The sequence below is a fragment of the Heloderma suspectum genome, chromosome 1 (genome assembly GCF_057233095.1).
Source record: "Heloderma suspectum isolate Gila_16-S chromosome 1, 16-S_ref, whole genome shotgun sequence".
NCBI classification, from domain to species: domain Eukaryota; kingdom Metazoa; phylum Chordata; class Lepidosauria; order Squamata; family Helodermatidae; genus Heloderma; species Heloderma suspectum.
In genome coordinates, this window is record NC_139458.1 from 137,409,797 (window position 1) to 137,431,308 (window position 21,512).

The 21,512-nt window shown below is 47.8% G+C and overlaps 1 protein-coding gene and 4 non-coding genes across 5 annotated transcripts in view; all 5 read left to right on the top strand.

The window, feature by feature from the left end:
* Positions 1 to 8,685, top strand: part of OSBP (oxysterol binding protein) — a 30,151-nt gene extending 21,466 nt beyond the window's left edge. Inside the window, exons 6-14 of the mRNA XM_084859777.1 lie at positions 1,388 to 1,442; positions 2,286 to 2,417; positions 2,945 to 3,190; positions 3,458 to 3,578; positions 4,396 to 4,499; positions 4,756 to 4,851; positions 5,272 to 5,450; positions 6,157 to 6,377; positions 6,752 to 8,685. Of these exons, the coding sequence (XP_084715903.1) occupies positions 1,388 to 1,442; positions 2,286 to 2,417; positions 2,945 to 3,190; positions 3,458 to 3,578; positions 4,396 to 4,499; positions 4,756 to 4,851; positions 5,272 to 5,450; positions 6,157 to 6,377; positions 6,752 to 6,894 (1,297 nt within the window). The 3' untranslated portion in view covers positions 6,895 to 8,685. The remainder of the gene's footprint in view (positions 1 to 1,387; positions 1,443 to 2,285; positions 2,418 to 2,944; positions 3,191 to 3,457; positions 3,579 to 4,395; positions 4,500 to 4,755; positions 4,852 to 5,271; positions 5,451 to 6,156; positions 6,378 to 6,751) is intronic.
* Positions 8,686 to 18,666: 9,981 nt separating this feature from the next.
* TRNAL-UAA (transfer RNA leucine (anticodon UAA)) lies at positions 18,667 to 18,749 on the top strand. The gene has a single exon. It is a non-coding gene; the product is annotated as a tRNA-Leu (tRNA).
* Positions 18,750 to 18,942: 193 nt separating this feature from the next.
* Positions 18,943 to 19,028, top strand: TRNAR-UCU (transfer RNA arginine (anticodon UCU)). The gene is given in 2 exon segments: positions 18,943 to 18,979; positions 18,993 to 19,028. It is a non-coding gene; the product is annotated as a tRNA-Arg (tRNA).
* Positions 19,029 to 20,891: 1,863 nt separating this feature from the next.
* Positions 20,892 to 20,974, top strand: TRNAL-UAA (transfer RNA leucine (anticodon UAA)). Its single transcript has one exon. It is a non-coding gene; the product is annotated as a tRNA-Leu (tRNA).
* A 202-nt stretch (positions 20,975 to 21,176) lies between these two features.
* Positions 21,177 to 21,262, top strand: TRNAR-UCU (transfer RNA arginine (anticodon UCU)). The gene is given in 2 exon segments: positions 21,177 to 21,213; positions 21,227 to 21,262. It is a non-coding gene; the product is annotated as a tRNA-Arg (tRNA).
* Positions 21,263 to 21,512: the final 250 nt, after the last annotated feature.

The following is a 21,512-nucleotide window of genomic DNA, read 5'->3' on the forward strand; positions in this document are numbered from 1 at the left end:
GTCCTTCAGTCCAGACAAGTGGTGTTCAGCCTGTTCTGGATGGACTGGCGCTCCCCCCACCCTCCACAAAAGATCAAGTTCTTATCCCAGTAATGATCAGTCTGGATGTGGATAACCTTGCTTCAGTTATCCATGCTCTGGCACCCTCCCATTTGGATTACTGCAGTGCATTGTACATGGGGCTGCCTTTGAACACAGTCCAGAAACTTCAGTTAGTATAGAATATGGCAGCAAGATTGGTGACTGGGATCAGGTGTTATGAACATACTACACCAGTTCTTTTTTCACTTCATTGGCTTCTGATCCATTTCCAGGTCCAATATCAAAGTGCTGGTTTTGACTTATGAAGCCCTGCACAGCTTGATATTTCAGTGCCTAAAGGATCGCCTCCTTCCATGCTTACAAAGACCCTTCTCTGAATGTTCCCTCAATTGGAACCTTGGGCAGAAGCTACATGAGATAGGGCTTTCTCTGTTGTGGCCCCCAAGTTATGGAATGCCCTCCCCCAAGAGGCTTGCCTGGCACCCACACTGATACCTTTTGGGTGGCAGGAAAAGGCTTTTAAAAGTTTTACTGTCTTAATGTTTGTAATGTTTTAATTCAGTTGACGTGACTGAAGTTCTGTTAAAACATTTAGACTCTGTTTATATTTGTGGGTGTTTTAGCCCTCTGTAATGGCCCTCATATTTGTTGTAGGGGTTGATATGAGTATAGTTGCTTGTGTTCTTTTTATTTGTTGATTTAGTCTTTAATTTTATATATTTTCTTTGTTTTAATAATTTGATTTATTTTGTTATTTTGTTTTTTTATTTGTTGCTCTGAGAATATATTTGTTAGAAAGCAATGCATAAATAATGGAGTTGGGTACCGCTGGGGAAAGCAGAGCAGGAGTTCTGGGAAATCACCACATCACAGGGGCTGTAGGTCAGTGGTAGAGCAGGTGCTTTGCGTGCAAAAGGTCCCAGGTCCAATCCTTGGCATCTCCAGGTAGGGTGAGGAAAGAATCCTGCCTGAAACCCTGGAGAGCTGCTGACTGTCAGTGCAGACCTTACTAAGCTAGGCGGACAAATGGTCTGACTTAATATAAAGCAGCTTCCTGTGCTTCACCCTGACTTGGCTCTCTGGCACATTCAGGTATTTATATTTTGCCTTTTAACTTTAAAAAAACCAAGCTCTATGACCCTTTTTCTCTACAAGGACCATAAATCGTCAGTGTTTGGCATTGTCCCTGGTGATTTCCAGCTGTGACGAGCCAGATGCCATAATCGTGCTCTGTCAGTTTTTTGTAGCATTGCTATCTGAATGATATTTTTTTGGTTAGGAGAACACATTGACCGGAGCCTCCTGGTTCCCCATTTCTCATGGTGTATCTCTTTTATTCCCTTAGACGAACAGGGAGTAACATCAGTGGTGCTAGCAGTGACATCAGTCTCGATGAGCAGGTAGTTTGTGTCTTGGGCTTGAGGGGAGGGAGAAGGAAAGGAACCTTTTCACTAGATGCTATTGGGACTCTTCAGAGGAAGATAACTAGAACATGTGTGTCCTTTGCAGGCTTCTAGGGTGGACCAAGAACTTGCCATACAAGGTCCTGCTTACTAAATTAGGCATCTCTGACTAGAGGATGGGATGCAGAGAGTGATCAAGAGTAGAGTGTTTTGACAAAGGGGCTGAAGGTCTAGATTAGGGATGCTGAACTTCTTTCAGCGCAAGGGCCAAATTCCATTTTGGAGAAGCTCTTGGTGGTTGCATTCCATTGGTGGGTGTGGCCAAAGGCAAAATGGGCTGGGCCAAAATGCCAGCCTGTTCTAGCTTAAAGCTCTTAATGCCAGTAACTGAGCCTTAGGAGAGGCATTTCAGCCTTTTGGCATGGCAAGGGGGTAGGGGGACTAGGACTCCGGGCGGGCCGGATTTGACCTGCAGACCTGATGTTCTGGCCCCTGGTCTAGGTTGCTGCTGCTTCTCATGTAAGCCTGCAGGACTTCGACATACCCTGAGGCATACCTTATTGAAGGCTAGGAAGAATAGCTGTGATGTTGGCCATAGGATCAGTCTTGTATTCCCTATTTTTGCCTATTTGAGAGTGCCAGACTTGCTGTACTGAGTACAGTGATTGTGGGCATAGCTGACCTCCTCTTAGTACTCAGACGAGGATATTTGAGAGTAGAATAGTTAACTATAAGTGCTGGGTAAAGTAAAGTAGAAATCCTTAGGAAAATGTGCAGGGTTTGCAGACCAGCTAATGTCCTCCCCACCTGGCTTTGACTAGTCTTCTGTTTCTCCCAAAGAATAAACATCAGTTGGAGGAAAGCAAGAAGGAAAAGAGAACTCGAATTCCCCACAAACCAAATTACAGCCTGAACTTGTGGAGCATCATGAAGAACTGCATTGGCAAGGAACTCTCCAAGATCCCTATGCCAGTGAGTCTCCTTGGTCTGCTTTGGGTAGCGGGATCTGGAGCTTGCTGTTCCCCGAGAGCCAGGGTGGTGTAGCGGCTAGAGTGTTGGACTGGGAGTCGGGAGATCCAGGTTCTAGTCCCCACTCAGCCATGGAAGCTCATTGGGTGACTTTGGGCCAGCCACAGACTCTCAGCCCAACCTACCTCACAGGGTTGTTGTTAGGATAAAATGGAGGAGAAGGACGACTATGTATGCCGCCTTGGGTTCGTTAAGGAGGAAAAAAGGCGGGATAGAAATGTAATAAATGAATAAATACATACATACATACATACATACATACATAAAATGGCCCAGGGAGAGGGAAGGCTGGGAAGCCAACTGCCCTTTTGTCCCAAGGGACAAGATGGAGTGGCTCCATGTTGCCAACAAGCTCTGTGTTACGAGGGGGGGGGGGGCAACTTGCAGCATGCTCGTTATGTCTAGCCCTGCATTGCATACTTGGTTCTTGCAGTGATCTTCTGCCTGTAACCTGCCTCTTCTGCCTCCAGGTTAACTTCAATGAGCCCTTATCTATGCTGCAGCGCCTCACAGAGGACCTGGAATATCATGACTTGTTGGACCGGGCAGCCAAGTGTGAGAGCTCTCTGGAGCAACTCTGCTATGTGGCTGCCTTTACTGTATCGTCTTACTCCACCACCGTCTTCCGCACTAGCAAGCCATTCAACCCCCTCTTAGGGGAAACCTTTGAGCTAGACCGGCTAGAAGAGAATGGGTACCGTTCCATCTGTGAGCAGGTGAAGAGCAGGGCACATTCTTTTTCTGATCCTAAGCAGGAATACTTGATTCCAGGATTGCTCTCCTGGAATTTTCCCTATCTTTAGCATATGAAGTTCCATTGATATCTGTGGAACTTGTTTCCAAGCAAGTGTGATTAGGGTCCTAGTCGAAATGGCTTTGGGATCTGTGCTGTCACTCTTCCTCTTGCTGCAGATCCCTGGGGAGTCAGTTGCAGGGTCTGAATATGCCCCTTTTCTTTAGCTTATCTCTGTTGTGTTCCCTAGGTGAGCCACCATCCACCAGCTGCTGCCCATCACGCCGATTCCAAGCATGGTTGGACCCTTCGTCAGGAGATTAAAATCACCAGCAAGTTCCGTGGGAAATACCTCTCCATCATGCCTCTTGGTGAGTCTTTGCCACAAAATGCCACTATGGTGGCTAGGAGGACATGGCTGACTTCCATCTGTACTCCTCATCTTGTACAGAATCTGGGATTTCCAGCCTTTTCCTAGCTGGAGTTAGGCTGTCTGGGAAGATAGTGAGCCCCCTGCAATGAGCGTTTGTCCTGTTCCACATTCATTAGTGAATTTTCCTTGCTGTACCTCTTGGAGATATTTAGAACACAATCATACTTTAGATCAGGAATGCAGAACCTCAGGCCCAAGGGCCAGATCTAGCCCACCTGGGTCCCAATCCAGCCCTCTGGGGTTCCCTAGGTAGCTACACCTCTTTCCCCGATCACAAATTGTTTAGTGGCTTACTGGATTTGTGCAGTTTTTTCTCCATTCTAAAAGATTGAAATGCCTCTCCTAAGACTTTGTCACTGGCAGTAAGAACTTTACGCTCCAGTATGCAGCTATTTTTTGTATTTCTGACCCTGTGACCCCCTTTGCCTTTGATTTACTCCTTTTGCCTTCAGCCCCACCTACCACTGGAATGCAGCCCCTAAGAACTTCTCCAAAATGGCATTTGGCCCTCGGACTGAAAGAGGTTTGACACGCCTGCTTTAGGTGCTCATAAAATGGGCATGTGTCGAGAACTATTGTAATGGGCAGCCATGGGAAACTCAGTCAATCCATAGCTGAACAAGGATTAAAACCCAGATCTTCCATGTCAAAGTCAGATACTGCAGTCCGCTGGACTTGGTGTATTTCACACCAAAACCCAACAAGGACTCTTCAGCTATAGGGAATCGTCCTAAGCACCATCTTCCTATTTCCAGGTACCATCCACTGTATCTTCCATGCAACTGGCAATCACTACACATGGAAAAAGGTCACCACTACAGTACATAACATCATAGTGGGCAAATTATGGATAGACCAGGTGAGTCAAAAGTGTGTATGTGTGTGGGAACTCTGTGAGATGGTATTGCAGACAAAGGGTGTGTGTGTGTGTGTGCGCGCGGGCGGGCGCTTAGAGGGGTGGTGCTGGAAGCCAAGACCTCAGCGATCCATTTTCCAGATCTCAATCAATTTGCTGCTTTTGCTGACCTACTCATCAGTCACAGAACAGTTTTAGCATGCTGCATAAATGGTGTTGAGCCTGCTTTGATGCTGCCCTTCACTTTTCTGCCTTCCAGTCTGGCGAGATTGAGATTCTGAACCACAAGACCAATGAGAAGTGCATTCTCAAGTTTGTTCCATATAGCTACTTCTCGAGAGATGTGGCCAGAAAGGTAAGAGACGATGTGCCTTGATCGTTCTGGGGTGGGGCAGAATGGACACTGAAGGCCCATTGATGACAAGAGAGGAAGAGTCTGCTTAGGAGCAAGAGGGCCCTTCTGCAGAGGTGAAGGGCCACATTTGCAGCAGTGGCCTGGCCAGCACCTCTGGAGAATGTTCTCTGCCATGGGTTACAGCTGCTGGGATGTGCGGGTTGCACAGCACAGTGGAGAGCAATCTCTTACCAGAGCAGCGAGGAGGGCTTTTCAGCTTCTGTGTTAGCCTAGGAAAAGGCTAACCCACTCATCCTCTCTTCTGTGGATTTGTGCATATCTTTGCTGGAAAGTAACAAGACTTCCCTAGCAAAGTCTGGGTCTGGTGCAGTAACAAGAGAGCTGTGTCCAATGCCCCTCCCAAACTTCTTCCAACAACAGGTCACTGGAGAGGTGTTAGATCCCTCAGGCAAAGTGCATTTTTTGTTGCTGGGCACCTGGGATGAGAAGATAGACTGTTTCAAGGTGATTCCTAGCATGGAGAATGGTGGTGACAGCCGGCAGAGAGCGCACGAAGGCGAGGACAGCAGGGTCATGCTCTGGAAGAGGAACCCGCTCCCGTGAGTAAGGGAGGTAGCTTGGCCTTCCCAAGTGGGTTGCTGGTGCACAGCCATGCTCTCCTTTGACTGGAGACTGAGATTAGTCAACGCGAGGGTTGGCTGAACTGGCTTTTGTTGAGGGGAGGGAAAATGTATTGTGGTAATGGATGATGGTGGTGGCGGTGATGATGATGATGATGACATCACACCACTGTAGTCAATATAATTGGGGTTTTCTGTTGTACTGTCCCAGCAAAACGTGAATTGAGATAAATTGTGGAGTGTGTGCCTGGTGGGGGGAAAGTGTTAATTCTGCTAGTCATGGGATGGGCCAAAGAATGCAGGGCACTGAAGCCATGCTTCCCAGCCCCTGGAAACCGAACTCCGATCCTACCTTCCTTCTCTTGCACTTTCTGTCTTATTCACTAGGTAGGCATTGCCCACACATTCAAGCCTAGCTAGACACTTCCATGTCAAATGGGAACAGACTCTCAAGAGGCAGACTTCAGTGCTTGCATGGTGCAGTCACGGGATAAACACGGCCCTGGGTACAAGTGTTCTGTCCCTTTGAAGGGCTGGATGGTCCAGAGGCTTTAGAGCATGGATGAATCTCCTTCCTGCAGCCCTAAGAGCAAGGTTACGCTACCTTCCTACAGTGGAACGTGGGCTGGGGTGCAGGTGGGAGCTGTGCTGCCATCTGACTCCTCTTTCTCCTCCCGGGGTGCAGGAAGAACGCTGAGAACATGTACTATTTCTCAGAGCTGGCTCTGACACTCAATGCTCCAGAAAGTGGCACTGCTCCAACAGACAGCAGACTTCGGCCTGACCAGCGACTCATGGAGAACGGGCGCTGGGATGAAGCCAATGCAGAGAAGCAACGGCTGGAGGAGAAGCAGCGCATCTCCCGCAAAAAACGTGAAGCTGAGGCTGTGAAGGCAACAGAGGATGGTAAGAGTTGTCCCAGTCACCCCTGTACTGGGTTTTAAAATGCAACAAGAGCGTAGGAAGCCACATCCTCCTACTCAGTCAGACCAGCGGCTCATCTAGTCTAGTGTCGTCCGCTTCTGACTGGCTATGCTTTGTCAGCATATTGGCCAGAGGCCTTTCCTAGCTCTGCTACCTGATTTCCTTTCAGACTGGAAATGTCAAAGCTTGAACCTGTGCTGTTCTGCATGCAAAGCATGTGCTCTTCTACTAAGCTATGGGCTCGCCCAAGGAGGGACAATTAGGCAGTACATTCCCAGGAGTAATACCAGTCATACGCCAGGGGCGGGACTGAATATTCATACCCGCCTCTCTCCTCTTCTGCCTCCTCCTTGCAGGAACTCTTTATGATCCCTACAAGGCGTTGTGGTTTGAGCGGAAGAAGGATCCCGACACTAAGGAGGTGGCCCATGTGTACAGGGGAGGCTACTGGGAGAGCAAAGAGAAACAGGACTGGAGCATGTGCCCTGATATCTTCTGAGCTGGAAGCAGCAGGACTTCTACGAGGACGAGGGAAAGAAAAGGGTAGTGGAAGAAGGATGGAGGGGAGCAGCTGATCATGTGACTTCCTGCCTAGTGCTTTCCTCACCGAATCTGTCTGTCTTAACCAATCACTTGTTTTGAATCAATCACCCAAAGCAGAATCCAGCAGTGGTGATTGGCTGGGTTGCCTTAGCTGGTTGAAGCTGAAGTTGGTGTCTGGATTCCTGGATGGCTGGGGACACGTAGGAGTAGAGGACTCCATCCTCCCTTTCCCCCACTACAAGAGTATTGCTCTGCTCACAACCCTACACGTTTTGGGGAGGAAGAGGGGAACAACACTGTGCTGTATTGATCGCCCCCACCCCCTTTCTACTTTCAGATAGGGAAAGGCAAGTGGCATGTAGCTGAGATCATGAATGTATGCACCAAGGGGATGGTTGGGGAAGGTACAGGGACCTCCCCCTTATTTTTCCCATAGGGATTGCTCTCTTGTTCCTTCTTCCCAAACCCTGTGCAGCATGCAAACTACAACTGAGGTTTCTTAAACATTGGGGTGGGGGAACCAATTATTTTCAGGAGCCCTCATGTCTCTTCGTTCACCCAGGGAGCAAAGCAACTAATTGTATGGGGGGGGGGCAGTGAGTCACTCTCAATGGAACCTTCCTTTTGGGGTCCCGCCAGCTGTTCATCTGGTGGTCAGAAATTAAACTTACTGTCCTCCCTTCTCAGATGCAACCTTCACACCAGGCTCCACCACCTTCCCCATGTGCGCTTGGGTGGGAAGCGACAATACAGGACAGAGTCCCCCTCTTCCTAAAGCCCCTGGCTTAAGGCAACCTCTGGCTTAATGCACACCTGTTTATATGTATATTATATATATGTAGAGAGAGATCTAATTTTTGTTCTGATTTTTTCCCCCGCAATTCCCCGTATCCTGCAGACCCGATTTTGTAACTCTCACCCCTGCCAGCTCCCTCCACCACCCCCGGATCCAGGGAGGGGCTCGGCAGAAAGCATGACACTAAACCATGGCTCCTCTTGCCTTTAAAACACCCCCACAAAAACTGGTTTACCTGATGCTGAGCCAGAGCTCGACGACATCAGTCTTAAGGCTCGGGCGCAAGCCAGATGTCCGTTGCTTCCATTGTGAAATAAGGAGGCTGTGGGAATTCCCACACCGGCCTCGGACAGCTCTGACCACAGCTGCCAAAGCTGGCTCCTAAGGTCGAAAGGGTGCTGCCACTGTGTCGAAGTGGACAAGGGCACAGCGGCTGCCCAAGCTAGGCCTACGGTTGTGGCTGGGAGCGGACCATGAGGCAGCCCCTGCCCTTGGCTAAGAATCACACAAAGAGGTGCCTTCCTTCTGTGTTTTCTCTCCTTTTTTATTTTGTTTTGTTCCTTGACTTCCGAACTTTAGACATTGAAGGGGTAAGAGGCGACGAGTGCTGCATGCTGGTGAGACGTCTTGCTGGCTGGGAGAGATGAGGCTGTGGGCCCTGCCCTTCCCAGCAGCAAAGGACAGTGCTACTCAATAGGAAAGAAGGGGGGCTTTGGGTGGGGTCTCTACACTATTTGCTGCTTGGTCCCTGTTTGAAGCCTGTTTTTCACAGCTGGTGGAGGCACATCCTTGTATAGGATAATGGCAGGCTTTAAAAGAGAGAGAGAGAGAGAGAGAGAGAGAGAATATCCCTGCAATTCTATTTTTGGGGTGTTTTTTTTTGCCTTATTGTCTTTTTTCCAAGAAAACTAAATTAAATAATAAAACCTGAAATATCCAAGAGTGTTTTGCATGCATCTGTCACTTCACTATCATGGCTGAGCCACGTGGTTTCTCCTCGGCTTCTCTAGTTGGGCTGTACGTAAAAGACGATGTACCCCGTATGACCTCTGCCTTTATTTCCTTTCCCTGCTGTGTTGGTTTGTACTGGTACTTGGGGTCAAAGATCACGTGAGCACACCCATCTCTGCGCCTTGGGTCTCCTCTTGCGTTGGTACCTTGGTCGACCCTGTTGTGGGCCTGAAACAGGCTGACTTCTGATTTGGCCTTGGAGTCTGGCAGGGCTCTTTGTGCAATTCACGTGGTTCACCATAGGAATGCTCTGTCCTTGTGGCAGGAAGAAACCCCTTGTTTGCTTGCTGAAATTAGACAGTGACTACTTTCTGCTAGATGTTGAGCCCAACCAAAATTCCTTTGGCCCCAGTGGTATGCGTCCATGTTAACCTCTTGACAAAATGCTGTGCCTGCTTACCATTTATGTTCCTGTAGGCTGGGACCCAGCTGTTAGACTGGAGAGCTGTTCATAAGAGTACAGTAGCCTATTTTAACTGTGCACACCTTGAAAGCAACTTAAAGCATTTGTCTTCCCAGCCTACGATAGGAATGGCTGGATGATACCCTCTGGCCATACTTCCTTGTGCCTGACTTCTGCAGCATCTTCATGTGTAAGATTGGCAGAGCCCACTCCTATTTCTTTAACAGTTACACAGTGGTGCCTTCTCCCATGTAGAGGTGTGCCAAGCACTGCTGGATTGCAACATTTCCTGGGGTTCGAGTTTTCACTCATGTTCCTCAGCAACTCACAACCATGCCTCAGAGTCTTATGCTGCAACTTCTTTCCTCTGGGTCTTTCCATCAGTAGCACCACCTGCTAGAACTTCACCTTCAGACAAATGAAAGTTTCAGGGCATGGGTGGCCAACAGGTGGAGCAGGCAGCCGGTGGTTGTGGCATTCATGGATGAGAGTGTCTTGGGTCAGGCTATGGCTTACGCATCAGGCCTCACACTCCTGCTTCTTTCTGGAGCATTGGTTGCTGCTGAGCGCCTAGGTCAGAAGGCTGGAGGCACAACTGCCCCACGGCATGGGGAACTGTATATCTACTATGACTCACGCTGCAGTGGGACTACCTTGTAGTGTAGTGTAGTTGCCCCCCCAAAAGATGTTAGGAGGTTCATGAAACTGAGTGCCTCATTTTCATGCACTTCTGTTTGAAAAGAGTAATAAAGTATTTTGAAACTGCAGTACCAACTGTCCTGCTTACGTTTATGAGCACAAAGTGTTCTGATTAGTACGTGCTTACGAATGGTGCCTTGTTGTAATCTGGAAATATAGGGTAGTATCTAGTCTGCCTGTCCACACACAGGTCCCACCACCACTTCTGTTCCTTGTGTGGCAAGCCCTGCCAGTTCTGTTGCGTTCATGCGAGCTCCGCCAACCCGCCCCCCTTACAGAAACTAGCATTTCCGCCTGTTTCAGGTTTCCCTCCGGAAGTGCTAAATTTCTGTTGCGCAAGGCGTGGAGGCCACTTGCACAACAGAACTGGAGGGGTACAAAAGAACTGATGGGGGCGTAAACACCCCTTTGGATACTACCCATATTCAGCTTACTCTATATGAGGCTGTGGACAGCGTTGCTAAGAGAGAGAGAAAGGATCCTGAAGGACAGACTTGGAGAATAGAAACTGAAAAGACAAGAGAAACGTGATGTGACAAAAGAATTTATACCATATTAATTGTATTTAAAATGCTGTAAGACAATGAAGCCTATTGAGGTTGTAGTGAAATCTGTTCAGAGTGACCAGTTGCAATAAAACATCAGGATCCCTGTACTTGTAACTGCGATGTATAGGAAAGGATTTTGGTAATGGTGAGGCTGAAGGTCAAAAGTGCCTGACTCAGTCTGCAAATCTTTCCAAGTTGTAATGCTCAGCAGTATTAACAGTATCTCCCTTTAAAGTTTTTCTTCAGCTCATAATGTAAAACTGAATGTCTGTGCACTTGCGCTGGGTGTTTCGCAGATCAGGTGTGCCAGACCAGCTGCTCTGCAGCAGAACCACAGCTGTTCTTCAAATGTTAAAACCATGGTGGGTTGGACCACAACTCTCATAATTCTTCAGCCAGCTGTAGTCCAACCCCTCTGGAGGGCACCAGGTTGGGGAAAGCTGCTTAAAACCCTTTACTCCCACTGAAACACTGACTGACTTGTAAAAATAACTTGACTAACAGATTTTCTTCTTTTTTAAATAAGGTGACTATCTTCTGTATTGGGGTCAACTCTCTTGATGGTTTCTTGCAATTCTTTTATATGGTGGTTGTCCCCTGTCCAGATCTAAAACATCCTCTTGTACTCGGGTATTTTTGTTTGGGGAGCATTGAATTTCCAAACCATTTTCTGACATGACTGGTGCTGGAAATTGTGGGAAATATTACATAGGGGAGTGTGTGCAGCACCATCAAAGCACATATGAAAACATTGCAAACCAGAAAAGAGCTCTCTACTCATCATGATGGCTGTATATTACCTCCAGGATCAGAGGCAGTATGCTGGGGAATATGAGTGGGAGGGTACTATTGTTATGTTCTGCTTCTGGGCTTCCCTCCAGGAATCTGGTTTGCCACTGTGGGAACAGAATGCTGGACTAGATAGGCTTTGGTTTGATTCAGCATGGCTCTTATGTTCTCTCAGGAAAACTGGCCACTTCTTTATCAGATTACTCACTAAAGAAATCCATAATTATTGAACCAATTTCAACTTGAACAGATAGGTTTGTTCATCAGTAATTTTGGTAAATGCAGGTTATGACATATTTCTGGAAAGTGAAAAAAGCTGTCCCTAACTTTCTATACGACTCTTCCTTTGGCCTGCTACATAGTTCTGTCCAGTTCAAAACTTACCAACTTTTTCACTGCTGTGGTTGGTTCCACTTAGAAAAGTTGGTGAAATTATAATTATCTCTTTTTGCTCAGTTTACTGCTCTCTGCTCAATTTAATTTGTATGTCCAAACGCTTAGCTGTCCCAGTTCAACTGGAATTTTTGGAATGGTTCCACTTGATCCAGTCAAAGCCTGGGCAGTGATGTCACTGCCTGATGATAAATATAGCTAGTAGCTGATATGCTATATGGAAGAATATTCTGCAACAATAACGAAAGCTGCTTCCCAAACAGCCAAAGTACAGTGGTTGAAGACAGACTTGTAGTATGCTTGTTTTAAGATATAAAAATTAACATAAAAGCACATATATGGAGAGGGGCAAAGGTAAAGTTACTTACCGTAATACACCTTGGATTTTACTTTCAGAAGGCTCACTTAACCTTTGCTAGCAAATATAAGCTGCTAAATATAAAGCAGAATAACAGTGCAATCCTATACAGGTCTACTTAGAAATAAGAGCCATTACATTGGATGGAACATGCTCAGCTAAATGTGTATAGGATTTATACTGCAATCCTGTATGCACTTACCAAGGCATAAGCCCCACTGAACTCAGTGAGGCCTACTTCTGAGTATACAGTTGCAATCAAAATTATTCAACCCCCATTGCAAATCAGGTTGATTGTCAAAATTTACAGACTTTCAGCTGTTTGCAATGAACAAATCAAACAAAAGCAATTGAAATAGCTCAACACAGGAATGCCTCAAGTGGTTTCCCCAAATTCAACTGAAAATGCAACTTCTAATGACTTCTCCAGTCTCAAAAGTATTCAACCCCCTGAATAGAATCCCTCACAACAGCACAAATATGCAAAACAGGTGTTGTCTCAAGCATACCTGATGCAACTAATCAAAGGCTTCATTAGCTGCACCAGGTGTGCTTGAGCTGGAATGCATGAAATGCCTGAACCGGCTCGGGGTTTGTTGAGTGTCACAGTTGACTGCATGTTAGAAATATGGCTATGTCCAAAGAATGGTCCAGAAAGTTAAGAGAAGAGATCATCGCCCTTCACAAACAAGGAACAGGATACAAAAAGATAGTGAAGGCACTGACTGTTCCTAGAGACACTGTTGGAAGCATAGTTCGCGAGTTCATAGGTAAATGAACAGTGGTTGCACTACCTGGACAGGACAGAAAAAGGAAGCTATCAACGGCTGCAACCAGATTTCTGAGAAGGCAGGCTGAGAAAAATCCTCGAGTGACTGCAAAAGACCCGCAGCAAGACTTGGTGGCAACAGGCACTGAGGTTTCAGTGAGCACGGTAAGGCGCGTACTAAACGCAGAAGGTTTCCATGCCAGAACTCCAAGACATACACCACTACTGACCCCAAAGCACAAGAAATGTCAGCTCCGATATGCTCAAAATCATATAAATAAGCCACAGAAGTTTTGGGATTCTGTTCTGTGGAGCGATGAAACAAAACTGGAACTTTTCGGCCCGATGGATCAGCGGTATGTCTGGAAGAAGAAGAATGAAGCATACGCTGAAAAGAACGCTCTGCTTACAGTTAAGCATGGTGATGGCTCAGTGATGCTCTGGGGCTGCTTTGCATCCTCTGGCACTGCAAACCTGCAGCATGTGGAAGGCAAGATGGAGTCATTGAAGTATCAGGAAATCCCAGGAGAAAACATCATGCCGTCTGTGAAGAAGCTGAAGCTTGGGTGTCAGTGGACCTTCCAACAGGACAATGATCCCAAGCATACCTCAAATTCCACCAAGGCTTGGTTGCAGAAGATGTCCTGGAAGATTCTACAGTGGTCATCACAGTCACCTGACTTGCACCCCATAGAAAATCTCTGGTGGGATTTCAAGAAGGCGGTTGCAGCAAGCAAACCCAAGAACATTACTGAACTGGAGGCCATTGCTCATAAGGAATGGGCTAAGACTCCTCAGGAATGCTGCCAGAAGCTGGTGTCTGGCTATGCATCACGTTTACAGCAGGTCATAACAGCAAAAGGGTGCTCTACTAAGTACTAAAGATGCCATGAAGGGGTTGAATACTTTTGAGACTGGAGAAGTCATTAGAAGTTGCATTTTCAGCTGAATTTGGGGAAACCACTTGAGGCATTCCTCGTGTTGAGCTATTTCAATTGCTTTTGTTTGATTTGTTCATTGCAAACAGCTGAAAGTCTGTAAATTTTGACAATCAACCTGATTTGCAATGGGGGTTGAATAATTTTGATTGCAACTGTATATGCATAAGGTTGTGCTGTAAATTCTCCATGAATCTTCTGGCTAAAGAGAATGATACAGTCCATGAGTCAGGAGCAAAGTAAGGTTTAAATATAGAACAGCCAGTCTGGCTAGAGGCAACACGCCCAAGGAGCTTTCATTACCACTTTTCCACAGGAATGTTCATTTTGGAACTATATGTGGCATTGTTAGAAAGGAAGAACCAAAAAGAAATACAAAACCCCTGAAATTATCTACTTTCAAACATTTATGCCTTGAAGTATTAATGACTTCAGACCTAGATGCCCTACATGCAGCATCAGGGCCAGCTCTACCATTATGCAGAGTAAGAAAGCTGATTTAGGGTGTTATGAAAGGGCAGCAAATGAATGTTGTATTTTTACTGCCAGGGAAGGGAAGAGGCACTTCTAGGATTGTCTGCCTCAGACAAACAGCATTGCCAAAATAACTTGATGAGCGTTGGGTTCTATGCATTTTGAGGGAGGTGGGGATGGGAGAGCACAACAGGGCTAGTGTCAAGAAATGGCATGGTTGGGCACCTGCTAAGGGCCCAGCACGGACCCACTGATAACAGCCCCCTAGACTTGTGCCTCCTCTTCACTCTTGCAACCTGCTGTTTCGCCCACCTTTCACTCTAGCCCAGACAACAGTGATGTTGAGAACAGGGAGAAGCAGATGCCACTGCCGACTTGCTCACTGGCTCTCCTTCTGTCCAGTAAGCAAGTGGTAGCCATGAGGAGAAAGAGGATGAGGAGCAATCACAGCTGATGACAATGGCAGTGAGAAGATAGACTCGCTATGGAAGGGGGCCCACTGAGGGTGTCTTGCCCAAGGGCCAGCACTGGAGAACAATTTGTTGTTTTGGCTTCGACAGCAAAATGTCTTGGGCCAACCCTGCTCATGGGCAACACTTTGCAAGGGAGCAGTGGTCAAAGTGTCAGTGAGGGAGCCTAGAATCATTATGCCCACAATTTAGTCCAAATTTGAGCATTGGAGCAACACCAACAGAAGATTGGCAGCTTGAGGCATTGAGAGGTATGTAGTAGGGACTGAAACAGACCTATTATTAGGAAGAGGCCTAATTCTCTCTGAGGTGGTGAGTGGGGGGGGGGACTGTATTACTTCAGACTTGCAGGGGGGAGTACTTTCTCTCCCTCTAGAAAGCTAGCTGTTTCTGGAAGAAAGGTTCTAGCCTAGCTTTCTCCCACACTCTGGGTTTTTATGGACAGAACATTTTATTTTTATGTAGTGGAGCAATTCAGTGATACAAGCCCTTCTGCATTCCTGCAGCGTAAAATGCTACAACCCAAAGACAGTTTTACAAGCCTCGTAAGAATTACACTAAAGTGTGGTGATTGCTTCAGGCGGTCGATTTGGGGGGCAACATTAAAGGCTGGAAAAAACATCCCTTACAGAATTAAGTATTCTGAGGCAGGGCGGCTGATTTGGGTTTTTTTGTTTTTGTGTCGTTTTTGGCCAAAGGGAAGGGGCAGTCTTTGAATTTTCCATCTTTGGAACCAACATGGGCTAGTATAGGGTAGAGATGTGAGTGTGAGAGTCAGGAAGCTGAAGAACCCAGCGCAAGAGTTTGGAGTCATATGCATGATTTTGTCCAGGGTGCCAAGATTCCTAGGTGCTCCTAGGCAGAAGGCTCCTAATGCTAGGAATCAAAAGACCCTATGCTGCTACTCTGTCTTTCCCTTCTTAACAGGTTTTCTGTGGGGGAAAAAAAGATGGACAAAGTAGTGGGTTACAAGCGGAAGATGATGTTGGCTGGACCCTATGTGAAATTCTGTGAATGAACAAGGCCATTGCACAATAAAAGCCTCAGCTGGAGGCCCCCACTAACTATATTTTAGTATTGGCTACGTGGAATGCCTCCTTATAAGCCATGAATGAAGCTTATGAGATGGCCTTGTGGGGACATTACCCCCTACCTAACCTACCTCCCAGACTGCTTGTGAACATAAAATGAGTTGCCATTTGCCAATATGTCTACTGGCTTCAGCTTCTTGGAAGAAAGGATAAAGAATACATAATTGAAACTCAACTAACCCAATTAAGTTTCAATTTTCACATTTAGAAGATCCTGGAAGAAAACCACTAACAGCGCAATCCTAGACCTCTCTGCTCAGAAATAACCCCATTGCGTTCAGTGCAACTTAGACAGTAATCCTATACACATTTATTTACCTGGGACTAATCCAAGATCTTGAGAGAGCGAGAGACTCCTATACTTACCTGCTCTAAATGTTCCCTTTGTAATTAGTCTCCGACGCATCTCGTCGTGCTGCCATCTCGTGGCCACACTTCAGAGTGGCACTTGATATTCCGGTTAGCAATGCGACGGAGGTCAAGTGCTACCCTATTGGGGGGGGGGGGGGGGCGAAAACACGCATCCGTCTGTAATGAGAAAAAAGGAAGACAAAACTCAGCTATTTACGTGTCAACGACATGAAAGCATTCAGACAGAATTGCCATGGTTGCGTTCCTCTGCGGACACACCTGAGTTTTCAGGCAAGCTTTTCTTATTGCTGGTGACAGTCGGTAAAACCCAACGTGAGTGCTACTTAGAGCAGACCCATTGAAACGAATGGGATTTCAGTTAGTCATGACTAACTGAAATCCCATTCATTTCAGCGGGTGTACTCGAAGTAGGACTCATGTTGGGTTTTACCCAATGTTAGCAAGGTTATTTGTCGTCAGTTAGCCAAAACCATAATTCTCAGGGCCAACAGAGAAATCCCCTCCTCTTCGTCGCTCTAAAATGCACCAGTCCTGGTGGGATTCAATCCCACGGCCTGTTGCGAGTTCCATTGCCCCACCAGAGCTCTTTCAGGAGTTTGGAGCAACTTCCAGGGCATTTCTACATGAGGCTTTTATCCCTCACCTTTACCGGGGCTTATTCTTCCGGATTCTTCGCGAGATTAAGATCGGCTCCTTTACACGAGTTTTTTTTTTTTCTGGGGTTGTTCTTTCTCTGCCTTTCTATATGTTCCATTACACAACCACTAGGCATTACGTGACGATCGCACCGTTGAATATGCAGGAATATCACCGTCACGCCTGCGAAACTCAGTTTAATTGAAACGAAGGCTTTTACCAGTGGAGGCTGGTGACTCTGATGTCATGGGGTAGTGAAATCGCTCTGGGTTTAAGTCAGAACCGGTCAGACCTCTAAGGAAGCTATCCAAGGTGCTGAACCCTAGTCCCAAAATAGGTTCAGCACCTTGGATAGCTCTGTAAGAGTTCTAACTGGTTCTGTCTGAACCCCAGAGCTGATTTATAGCCCCACTGAAATAGGAGCCACCAGCCTCCACTGGCTTTTACGCAGGCTCAGAAGCCTTAAGCGGGGTGGGGCCGAGACTACACTGTTCTTTAGCAAAGGGTTGCTAATCCCCACCTCCCCTCTCATACTGGTAGGGAAGGGCAGCAACAACAGCCTACCCTAAGAGAGTATTTTATGCCTTTGGTATGTAATAGTTTGGCCACATAATGAGAAGACAGGATACCCTGGAGAAGATGCTGATAGAGCTGGGGGTGGCGACGGCCGTCACGAAGAGTCGGAAGTGAGTGAACGAATAAACAATAACAAAAATGTAATAGTGACAAGCATCTCGTTTTGCACTGCAGATCTACAAGTCGGTTGTGCTCAAGTGGAAAGAAGTGTCATTGGTGCGTGTACAGATTCCCAGCGTTCCCTTTGTTCTACAGCCTTCCCCAACCAGGCGCCCTCCAGATATTTTGGATCTCAGCCCCAGCCGCATCAGCCCCAGCCAGCATGGCTAGTGGTCAGGAATGCTGGGAGTTGAGGGCACCAGGGAGGCTGCTTTAAAAGCTCTCTCAGCAACGTGAACGCAACAGGCCAGCTCTCTTTGAAGACACGGACTGCCGGCGCTTCCAGCCGGAGGCTATTGAAGAGAAACGACGAGAAGAAAGAAGGGAAGAAAAAATGCTGGCTGGGGAATGCTGGGAGTTGTGGGGCTTTTTTCTGTGTAAGCGTGCGTAGGATTGCGCGCTCAGACGCCATTTAGCCAGGGCTAAATTGGCGCCAGGCTTCGCCTCTCAGCGTTTAATAGCCCAGCTGCCTCCCAGAATGTATGCAAGAGCTTTCGAGCATGTGCAGAGTGCTTGTCCCTCACCAGCAAGCCCCCTTTCCCACTCAGGATGAAGGAGCAGAGTTTCTACCCAGGCTCGAGCACCTTTTCGGGACATAAGCAGTGAATCCCAAAAGTCAATTCGCGATGCTCGCAAACTCCGTTGCAGGAACGACGGATACGAGGAGGAGCGAAGCGGAAGGAACCGGGATGTAAACGTTGTCCGGCTTGCAAGAGAGCGCGCGGGGGCTCCGTGGGAAGGAAGGGTGTCTGGAGCCTGGCACTGGAGCGCTGCGGGGGATCGGGTCCTTCCCGGGCGCGCGTCTTTCTCCCTCCCGGACTCCCCGATCTCGCGGCCTGGGAGGGCGGAAGAGACCGCGAGGAAGCACGGGGAAACCGTGTCCCCGGAAAGCGCTTTCCGGTTTCCAGGAGAAAGGGGAGCGCGGGCGGGGAGGGCTGAACGGCCGGGGCAGTCGAGCACACGGAGGGGCTGGATTAATTCATTGCCCGCGCAAACCCCGCACTAAGCAGCGCGCACACCTCCCCGCCGCGCACATTCAGGAGGCGGAGTCAGGGGTCCAGTCCCCCCCTCGGAGTGCTCTTAAGGCAAAGCGCAGGCCCGACTGGCGGCTGGCATGGGGGGAGAGCAGCCGGCGTTTGATTTTGCACTAACTGATCGGCCAGCTGAGGAATCTTGCAGGGAGAATACTGAATTCCAACTCATTCGAACGGGTGTTTTTTTCTCTTTTTAAAGAATAATGCCAGACACCAGAATGGCCGAGTGGTTAAGGCGTTGGGCTTAAGATCCGATAGACGTATGTGTGCGTGGGTTCGAACCCCACTTCTAGTAGGGGCAGTTTTCTTTCCAATTAATATCGTTCTAAAAGTGCCATGGATTATTTGAACCCCTTTCCTTCTAGTACTCCACCCTAGATGTAGCTGCAGTTCCGAGACACACACAATTCTTTTTCGATTCCCGGTAAACAGCTCGGATGTTTATCCTACCGTTAAAGTAAGTGCCATTTCAAGAGCAACAGGGACGTGGCTCTGTGGCGCAATGGAGAGCGCATTGGACTTCTAGTGTAGTGGAGTAATTCAAAGGTTGTGGGTTCGAGTCCCACCAGAGTCAAATCTTTTGTAGACGAGAATAAATCTAGAACGGATTCCAGTGCCCCTTGAGGGAATTGCAGCAGGTATATTTCCTGCTGAAATACACCAAATCCTGTTTGCTTGGCTGGATGTTTCTCAGATTTTGCGAGTAGTGGCGAGCAAATGAGACTGTGGAACTGCCTCTTCTCTCTTCATTCTCCCCGCCACCCCGCCCCACGTTGCATGGGAAGTTCCCGATCTCACACCGCTTTGATGGTGTGAGTGGATCCTGGTTAACTTGACATTTCCATCCTCCTCGTTCAATATTCTAAGGTACTATCAGTGTTTTCAGTATCAGTTTTCTAAGGTACTAACAGTGTTACAGCTAGTAATGATAGCAACTCGTTCTTCCAAGGACTAGTTCTTCCAAACAGAATTTATACACCCTCTCCTCCAGTGCAAGTCCCTTCTTGGCTCTGGCTGATCAGGTTTGTTGAAAGGGTAGGCTGAAAGGCTCCTCTTAGGAGTGGGGCTCAAACCAGCGCAGATCCAGTACTTTTTGGATCTCTAGCCCAAAGCCTTCTCAGCAGGTCGTGAAGATAGGAACAGAGGTCAATATTGAAAGCGTAATATATTCACTCTAGCAGATTGGATTGAGGATTAGATTATTCGGCAGGGCAGGAATAAATAGTAACTTTGAGCTATTCACGTTAAAAGCGTGTGAATATTCGGCCTGCCGCTCACCTGGTTTAATATGTAGCTAGGCTACATATATATTTATATCAATGGGTTTTTTTTACTGGGGAAACAGCTGAGTCCCTCCTCCCGCCCATCATCAGCACATGGGAGAAGTGCAGCATCTTGATACTGGGTCAAAAATGCAGCCCTCTTGACCACAGTATCTTGCCTAATTATTTATCCTCCCCGCCCCCCTCCCTGCCATGATCCACTGCTTTTTGTGACACCCAAACTGATGACCAGTTCTGGAGAACTCAGAAGCTTGCACGCTGTTTTGTGGCATTTTGGTGGGTCCTAACAAAGGTACTTCCCAAATGTGGATTTTTAAGTTGTAATCCCCTCTAGTGATTCCTACCTTGGAGCTGGAGAGTGACTATCTAAAGGAAACTACCTAATAAGGAGCAGTTGATGCTAGTGACCAGAATAGATATATGGAGGCATTTGAGCGTGAACTCAATAGATGGAGCGTATTATAGTTTCCTCCAGAATAGCATACTGCCTCCGATACTGGAGGTAGCACATAGCCATCGGGACTAGTAGCCATCGACAGCCTTCTCCTCCAGCATCGATTTGCAGTAAGGCTATACTGGAGATACAAGGCTCTGCGGGGGAAGAGTTTTTTTCCCCCGGGGTTGCGTTTGATCCTCTCTCTGAGCGGGGAGGGAGGGCGAGGGAGCTCTTCGCCGGCCTCCCCCCCCCCCCCGGTCTCGCGGCCCGGAGGGCAGAAAAAACCACAAGGGAACACGGAGAGGTCGCGTCGAACACTTAAAGGCCTCGAGTCAAAGCAGCAGAAAGTTCCTTCGCTCATCGAGGCCGCGGCAAGCGCATTGCCTTTTCTAGAGGAAGGGAGAAGGTCAGGCCATTCAAGCACGCGGAGGGGACGGATTCACGTCGAGCCCCCCGCCTCGCTAAGCAGTGCGAACGCCCCCTCCCTCCAAGAGTGGAGTCTGGAGCCGAATCCCGTCTCCTGGTTCGCAGTACAGCGAATCACCAGAAAGGGGTGGGCGGAGGAGGTACCTCGGCGGGCTTTTCAGGCAAAGGGCAACTCTGCCTCGCAGCTGGCGCGGGGAGCTGGGAGCTGGCGCTTGAGCGAGTACCAATCAATTGGCTGGATGGAGAACCTTGCAGGGAGACAACTAAGCACTGAAAAAAGTGCCACGCAGACACCAGAATGGCCGAGTGGTTAAGGCGTTGGACTTAAGATCCAATAGACGTAAGTCTGCGTGGGTTCGAACCCCACTTCTGGTAGAGTGAGGTTTTCTTCAAATTGCCCCCGTTCTAAAAGTCCCATAGATTATTCGAGCCCCTTTTCTTCTAGTACTGCGCCCCAGATGTAGCGGCCATTTCAAGCCAAAAGCATCTCTTCCCACGAACCATTTGATTTTTTTTATGCTACCTCTAAGGTAACAGGTTAACGGCTATTTCAAGAGCCAGAGAAATAACAATGTATGGCTTTGTAGCGGAATGGATAACGCATTTGACTTCTAGCGTAATCAAGCGATCCAAAGGTTGTGGGTTCAAGTCCCACCAGAGTCGGTCCTTTTGAGGATAAAAATAAATCTACGACTAATTCGAATGCCCTTGAAGAAATTGCAGGAACTTGTGCTGTGTCTGTTGAGGGAATAGCCAGTGGGGGCTAGCTCCGATTTCCGTCAGGCTGTGAATCTACTCTAGGTTTCAGTCAGAACCAGCCAGAACCCTAAAGGAGCTCTCCAAGGTGCTGAACCTATTTTGGGGACAGGATCCAGCACCTTGGAGAGCTCTTTTAGAGTTCTGCATGGATCTG